This window comes from Leptonychotes weddellii, chromosome 4 (assembly GCF_054177405.1).
Source record: "Leptonychotes weddellii isolate Sample4059 chromosome 4, ASM5417740v2, whole genome shotgun sequence".
Lineage (NCBI taxonomy): Eukaryota > Metazoa > Chordata > Mammalia > Carnivora > Phocidae > Leptonychotes > Leptonychotes weddellii.
Window position 1 is genome coordinate 169544826 of NC_138372.1, and position 8002 is coordinate 169552827.

At 64.4% G+C, this 8002-nt stretch overlaps 1 protein-coding gene across 1 annotated transcript; it reads right to left on the reverse strand.

Annotated features, from left to right (window-relative positions):
- Positions 1-2777: 2777 nt before the first annotated feature.
- Positions 2778-6333, reverse strand: ARC (activity regulated cytoskeleton associated protein). The gene is made up of 3 exons (XM_006747028.3): positions 4234-6333; positions 3865-3989; positions 2778-3637 (listed from the first exon to the last, which is right to left on the reverse strand). Exon 1 carries the CDS (start codon positions 6060-6062, stop codon positions 4860-4862), a length of 1203 nt encoding a protein of 400 aa, XP_006747091.1. The 5' UTR covers positions 6063-6333; the 3' UTR covers positions 2778-3637; positions 3865-3989; positions 4234-4859.
- Positions 6334-8002: the final 1669 nt, after the last annotated feature.

Below are 8002 nucleotides of genomic sequence, written 5' to 3' on the forward strand. Positions count from 1 at the left end.
CCAGCCTCGGTGTCCAAGGTCTTTATCTGGTGCCCGTCACGCAGACCTGGTCGGCTGCCCGCATGGCTGACCTCAGTCTCCAGCCCCTCGGGAGGGCGAGCTGATACCGTGTGGCCCAGAGCCCAGGGGAACAAGGACACTGGACTCAGGACGTCCCCGGGCTCAGCGGTGACCTCCCAGCAGCTGAGGACAGAGGCCCGACCTCCCTGGGGCAAGGCGAAGTTCACATTACCCCAAACAATTTTCCGTGTGGTCTTCTGCCCTCTGGCTGTCCACCAAAATCCTCTCTCCCTCCCTCCTACATGCAGCTAGATGTGGCCATGTGACTGCATGCCCTGGGGCTGGTGTGGGTGGCAGTGATGGGCCTCTTCCCTGGGCTTCTCTGAGCCTAAAGCCTGTGGTATGCCCTTCCTGTGTCTTTGCCCTTCCTCTGGCTTCAGCCAGCAGACAAGGACAGTGGCCTGGATGTGCCAGCGCACTTGCAAGGTCTGAATAAGCCCAGGAGCCCAGGCACCAGCCACATGCTCATGGGACTGCAAAGAAGCCGGTTTGTTGGGCCTCTTTGTTACAGCAGCTTGGCCTCACTCTGACTCATACACTTTCCCAAGCCCGTTTCTCAGGCTGGCCCTTGCGGCTTGCCTAACCCCCCAGGGCTAAGTGCTCACCCCCAACAGCACATTAAGGGGACATGCAAGACCTATGTCTCAGCTGAGCCTTGAAGGGATGATAGGGAGTAACACTCTGAGCACCTCCCCAGCCTGAGCCCCCTGCCCTCTGACCCTCATGCCAGCTCTATGTGCAGACCTGACCTTAGAGAAAAGGCAGCCCTGGGGCTTGAGCCCACATCCACATGGCTCAGAAGCCCCGCAGCAAGCTGGATCTGTAGGCTGAGCCCCCGCAGGGCTTCTGGACGCCCTGTCTCCAGTTCCAGCTCTGATCCCCAAAGGGAGGCAAACACGGCAAGCACGGGCTTGTTGAGAGGGGAGGCTGGGTAGTCTGTGATAATGGGCAGGCAAGACGGGGAGGAGTGAGTGAGGCCTGTTCTGGGAACATCCTGTTCTGTTCCTGGACGTGGCTGGGTCTGGGCCCCTGCAGCCCTCTCCACCCTGCGCTGCTCCTCCCTTGGCCTCGGCCTCTTCTCTGAGGACACAGAGATTCAGAGCTGCATCTCCAATTACATGAAGTGCTCGGATAGCCTGTCTCACAATCATCCAATTACAGGGAGTAGCTTTTTATTATTAAAAAGAAAAAGCACCTACAGCTTCCAGCTTTTGATGTGAGCTGGAGTGTTTCTCTGGGAGAGATCACTACCTCTCAGACGTCGCTGTGCGGCCCTGGCCTTCTGTTCCTGTCAATTTCCCTTCCCCATTCTTGTCAGAGCTTCCGTTATTTAAAAGTAATAAAAGGGAAGAATAGGGAAGAGGCCGCCTTTTCACCATGGAGGGCCTTGCTCCATGGGGGGCCAGCCCCCCCCCCCCCGCAGAGGTGACGACATTTCCTCGTGGCAGGTGGTTCTTTCTGCCCCCGCTCACTTCCTGCCTCCGCAGGTCTCCTCCCTGTGGCCCGGCAGGGCTCCATCCTCCACAGGACCCTGCAGCAAGGCTCTAGCAGGGGCGGCCCTCCCCAGGCTGGGCTGTGCTCGCACTACCCACACCTGCCCTCGCCCCCTGGCCCAGCACCCCCTGGAGCAGAGCAGCCCCTCTGGAGGGGAGGACCTGTGCTGGGTAGGTGACCAGCATCTGCCCATGACTGGCATTTGTGATGGTCAGTTTTACATGTCAGTCTCGCTAGGGAACCGTCCCCCGGTATTCAATCAAACCCTAATGCAGGTATTGCTTGGAAGGCCTTTTGCAGGTGTGACTGAAGCCCATAATCAGTTGACTTTACATAAGGATGATCACCGAGGTCATCTGGGTGGGCCTGGCTCAATCAGTTGACGGGCCCTAATTGCAGAGCTGAGCCATTGCCGGGAAAGAAGAAATCCCACAGCAGCTCGGCCTGAGCCCCGGAGGTCCAGCCTAACCCACAACTGAGCAAGCGAACTCCTCGTAACCAATGGCTCACTGTCCGCCTCCACTGTGCCTGCTTCTCCTTGATCACTGCCTGGTCCAGGGGTTTGAGCCCTCTCCAGTCTAGCTCTCCCTCTCTCTCAGGGGCCTTGGGACCTCACAGAGGCCGGTGAGGTTCCATGCCACCCACAGGGCACGAGATGGCCCTTGTCTCTTGGTTCTTGAACCCACACGTGGATTTATATTAGTGATGGTTTGCTCATTTGGCAGATGAGGAAACAGGCTTGGCGAGAACACGTTTACGACCCAGGATTTGTCAGGGTCACCTCCCAGCAGGGATCTTGCCTTGCCTGGGTCCCCAGGGCTCGATGCTGGAGGAGGCCCCGAGGCAGAAGCCCTGGGCCTCCATGTGGGCTGAAGCTGGCGGAGGAGAGCTCTCAGGACACCCCCACGCCCCAGCGGGCATGGGCAGAGGATGCTGGGGGGCAGTCCTCAGCTTAGCCAGAAGGAGGTCTCCACCAGTCTCTCCCACCACTGGCTGCCTCAGGCGTGGAGGCCACAGGGCGTGGGCTTCCATGAGCGGAGCCCCTAAGGCCCTACTGTCCTGAGGATCCAGGACCTTGACCAACTGGCCTGCGGGGTAATGGGGCTCCCTAGATCCCCAAAGACCCTTCAGTCTGCACTCATGTGGCTTCTGGGGACCACCACCCTGAGCCACCTCCCTCCAGAGCTCCATGCCAGCCAACGAGAAACAACTGCACGCACCGAGAAGTTCCACTGTTTTATTAACAAAATCTTACAAAAGAGTCTGTCTTCAGGTAAGGTGACGGGTACACACAGCCTGGCCCGACACTGAAGGCCTGACCCGCTGGGGACCGGGGCGGGGGGGGGGGGGGAACTGGTCACACCCTCTTGAGGACCCCAGGGCCTCCCTGCAGCCTATGCCAGCCTATGAGTATGGGTTATGGCTTATGTGCAAAAATAAAATCTGGGGGGGGGGGGCTGGCAGGGGTGCAGGATGGAGGGGCTGACAGAGTCACCTGCAGTCATCAGTCCCCTGAATCTGGGAACCCCCACTGGACAGGCAGAAAGAAGAACCCCCAGCCAGGGCCTGCTCGGGCTGCAGACACGAATGGCCGGCCAGCACCGGGGCATTGGTGCCGGGGGAGGTGGGGGTCTGGGCCCCGGCTTTGGCGGGGCCTGGCAGAGAGCCTGCCTAAGCCCCAGGTGCAAGGCTTCTGGGGTCTCCTGGGGCTGGGCCTGGGGCTGCGGGCAGGGCTGGGGCTGGGGCCTCAGCCTCAGAGCTCCTGGAAAGCTCTGGCAAGAGAGGATGGCCGCCGTGCCGTGGGCAAGGGTTCCTGGGCTGGAGCGAGACAGGGCCCGAGGTAGCAGACCCCGCCTCCAGCCACAGCGGCCGTGGGGGCAGGCAGGCTGGTGGTCAGCGGGGCAGGCCTAGCGGCAGGCCCTGGCCCTCACGCTGGCCCGTCTTCATCACCAGCTCTCTGCCGGGCCCACCCTCTCTGCAGCTCCTCTGCGGACCTCAGCGTCTCCTTGTGTGGGCAGCTTGCAGGAGGAGAGGGAGGGGCAGGCCAGGCGCCGCAGCGAAAGCTCTGTGGGAGCCTTGAGACCTGAAAGAAAGACGGGGTGGGGGGGTGGTCAGAGACAGGCCACAGGCTGGGAGGGGCTGCACAGGAGGGGTACGGGATGGACACTATGGGGCTGCTCCCCCAGGGCCAAGCCCCCATGCTGGGCTGCCTCTCAGCTTGCCCAGAGCACTGTGTTGGGGGGAACCGGGCCTGGGATCCTGCGGTGGGGGGAGCAGGGACAGGGTCTCAGTGGAGAGAGCGGGCTGTACCTGTCGTCACTCTCCTGGCTCCTCAGCTGAGTTTGAGGACTCAGGCCCCATGAGACCCTCCCCCGGCTGCGGGTGAGTCATCCAGCCCAGCCGATCCTTTTCCAGGCTGGGGTGAATCACTGGTGCTGAGGAGAGAGAGAGCACGGGGTCATGTGAGAGCAGGCTCCGCCGTCCCACCGCCCCGCCGCCCAGCCCGGCCCTTCTCCCCGATCCCTGGGGTCTCTGTTCCTTCCCCACAGCTCCCCGCTGCAGCCCCCCTCCCCGCCCCCAACCCATCCCTGCAGCTAACCTGCTGGGGCTGACCTGGCCCCGGGGCCCTCCCTACCCCACAGTGCCCCCTGGCGGGCGTGCCTTGGGGCCGGAGCTCACCTGAGGAGCCAGGAGGCACCAGGACGCCAGGTCTGCTGCTGCCGTCGCGGGGCTGCCGCCGCAGTGGTCGGTCGCTCCGGAGGCTCTGGCTTCCGGCAGCAGGAGGGAGCCTCGCTGCCTGTGGCTGGCCGGCTGCCCTGGGCAGCGGCAAGAGTGCCAGCCGGCTGCACAGCAACTGCCAGGGGAAGGCGGCGCCCCAAAGCCAAGGTTCCTGTGGTGCTGCTGCTGTCTTAGCTTCTGCTCTGGGGTGTCCCTTGGGCTCGGGGTTCACTGGCCTGGGCCATCTGGACATTTGATTTCTGAGTGCCCAGGGGGCCCGGGGGGTTGAGCAGAATACCGACGCTGGGAGGTCCTGGGGTGGCCAGAGAGTGTGCAGGATGGGGTCAGAGACCGGAAAAGACAGACAGAAGGAGGGTGACGGGGCAGGGGCCCTTCGCTGTTTGGGGGATACTGCCCACAGCTGGATGACATGTGTCTGTGTGAGTCAGGCTGGGAGGCTGAGGTTGGGTGCCCAGCCAGGTGAGGATGAGGGGCTCCGCTGTGCAGGACTCAGCCCAGCTCGACAGTCCTGGTTGGCAAAGGCCACAGGAGGGGTGTGGTGGGCAGGCTGGGGCCCGGGCTGGCCTCTATTCGGGCTGGGTCCGGTCACTGGTTACAGACTCGTTGGTGAGGGCTGGCGTGAGCGCCTCGGCCTCGGCCTCGGCCTCGTCCTCGGTGGGGAGGCGGGGGCCCACGGGCTCAGCCGCCTGCTCCAGGCCATCCTGCACTTCCATGCCCCTCTGGATGAGCTGCTCCAGGGTCTTGGGCAGTGGATGGCGCAAGAAGCGCTTGAGCTTGGGCTGCAGGGTGCCCACCACGTACTGGATGATCTCCTCCTCCTCCGCGTCCACATAGAGCGTCTGGTACAGGTCCCGCTTGCGCCACAGGAACTGGTCCAGCGGCTCCCCCTGCTTCTGCGGCAGGTCCAGCTCCCGCTGGATGGCCTCCCGGGACAGTGTGCCCTCGCTGTACTGCAGGAACTCTTTCTTGAACTCCACCCAATTCTTCACAGAGCCCTGCTTGAACTCCCACCACTTCTTGGCCGGCCCGTTCATGTGGTTCTGGATTTGCGACAGCCAGTACTCCTCGGAGCCGCCCACCTGTCGCAGGTACTCCTCCAGGTGGCTGAGGAACTCCCTCGGATCCTCGAAAATCTGCGTGTCCACACCGGGGCTGGGCTGCCCGTCCTCACCGGGCCCCCAGGGCGGATACTGCTGGGCGTCCACGGGCTCCTGCCCGGGCAGCTCGCCGGTGGCAGGCGGCGGGGTGATGGCGTAGGGGCTGACGGTGTAGTCGTAGGCATCCGCCTCCTGGCAGTAGCCCTCCGGACCCCCGACGCCCACGGAGACGGTGTGGCGAGCCGGATCGTTGCCCACCGGGTACTTGCCGCCCATGGACTCCAGGCGGTCGGCCCACTTCTCCAGCCGGTAGAAGACCTCCCGCCACACATGCATCTCCCGCTTGACCCAGCGCTCCAGGTTGGCGATGGTCTCCTGGCAGCGACACAAGCAGGCCTTGATGGACTTCTTCCAGCGCTGCGAGTCGCCGGTGGGCACGTAGCCGTCCAGGTTGCTCTCCAGCTTCCCCACCGACCTGTGCAGCCCCTTCAGCTCCCGCTCCACCTGCTTGGACACCTCGGTGAGCAGGTGTCGGTGGGTCCTCCGCACGTGCTCCAGCATCTCGGCCCGGCACTTACCGATCTGCAGGATCACGTTGGGCTTGGCCACCGGCCCGCCCCGCGGCCCCGGGTAGGCGTGGAGGCCGCCGCTCGTCATGTGGTCGAGCTCCATCCGTGCGCAGGTGGCCGCGGCGATCGGACTGGCGAGAGGCGGCAGGCTGCAAAGTCCTCGTGGACCGGCTGTGCGGTGGAGCCAGGACGGTCCCTTCGGTCCAGCAGCGGCAGCGGCGGCGCCAGAGCGCGGAAGAGTGCGGAGGAGCGGTGAAGAGCCGAGAGCCGCGGCGCCGAGCTCTGCACCCTGCAGCCGCCGCCGGCTCTTTATGCGGCCGCGCGGCCGTGGGCGGCCCCTCGCCGAGCCCCCGCTCCCATTGGTCCCGGCCGGGCTCCCCGCCCCGCGCGCCCCGCCCCCCGCGCCCGCCCGCGCCTCCGGCGCCCGGGGAGGACCCACCCCCTGCACGCGCCAGCGGCCCGGGTGACTAATCCGCCTGCGGGCTCCCGACGCCTCCTCCCCGGCTCGTTCAGCCTGCGGGGCGAGGGAAGGTGCCGGGACCCAGCGACACCCCCCTGCCCGCGACCGGCGGGGCGGCGCAGGTGTGAGCCCGCGGGGGCCTGGAGCGGGTAGTGAGCTGCCCCCACCCACCCAAAGGTTAGGAGGAAGCCCCTACCTCCCCCAGGGTCTCCGGGTGGGCCCCCTCCTCTCCAGTCTCCCTCCGTACTAGGGGGCGGGGTGGTGCTGGACTCCGCTCTCTCAGGGCCTCACTGCCCCCGCCCCCGCCCCTGCCTGGTCCCGCGTGGCCGGATGTCCAGCCACGGAGGAGCCCTGGCGACCACCCCGACAGCCATCCATACCCTCCTTCCCTGGAGCTGAAGGCTTCAAGGAGCTTTCCTGTGCCGGGCGAGTGCAAGCACGCCCAAGTGTCCCCAAGTCCCCAAGTGTGCTTTCCCAGGTGTGGCCTCTAGCTCCTGCCTACCCCTGTCCTGGGGGCTCTCAAGTCTGGGCGTGCGGGGCTGATCCTCCCTCCTGTGTGTGTGGATGTATGACACCAGCGTGGCAATGGCTGGGCAGGACTGCCCGGTGCCCCCACTCCCACGCCTGTGGTGAGGGCCAGAACTTCTCCATGCAGCACCTCCAGAGAAATCTGGAAGCTGCTCCCTGCGGATGTGGAGGAGATGAAGGGGTCCTGCTACCTGAACCTTCCAGGCCACAGAGGGAACCTGGTCAGTAGCTCCAAGACTTCCGAGAGGATGGAAGAGGGTTGGGGGGAGGAGGGGGAAGGAAGGAGGGGGAAGGATGAGAAGGGGAGGAGGGGAAGGACAGAGAAGGAGGAGGAGGGGGAGGGAGGGGGAGAGGGAAGGAGGAGGGGGAGGAGAAGGAAGGGAGGAGGGGAAGGAAGGAGGAGGAGGGGAGGGAGGAGGAGGGGAGGAGGGGGAGGGAGGAGAAGGAGGAGGCGGTAGCGGGACGGAAGGGGTGCTGGCAGCCTTATGCAGTCAGGAGAGGCAGAGAAGAGCAGAACGCCATATAAGGAATGGGGCTCCGGAAGCTGAGATTCCCTCGGGAGGGAGGCCCCTTCTGCCTCCCTGGCAACAGTGGTGGGGGAGGGACATCCTTTCTGGGTTACCCCAGGTTGGATGCTTAGGGGTTCCAGGTCCTCTGATGTTATGCGGGCACAGGTAATGCATGCTGCCCAAAGCCAGAGGCAGACACACAACCAGTGAGTCAAGCCCCCCTAGCCCCTGCTGCCAGTTTCCCACTCCCTCTCTCAGACACACTGCACACTCGTGGCCTCCTCTCATACCTCCCCACCCATCCCCCAGACACACTCATACCCCCCATCCATCCCCCAGACACACTCATACCCTCACCCATCCCCCAGACACACTCATACCCCCCATCCATCACCCAGACACACTCATACCCCACCCACCCATCCCCCAGACACACTCATACCCCACCCACCCATCCCCCAGACACACTCATACCCCACCTACCCATCCCCCAGACACACTCATACCCCCACCCATCCCCCAGACACACTCATACCCTCACCCATC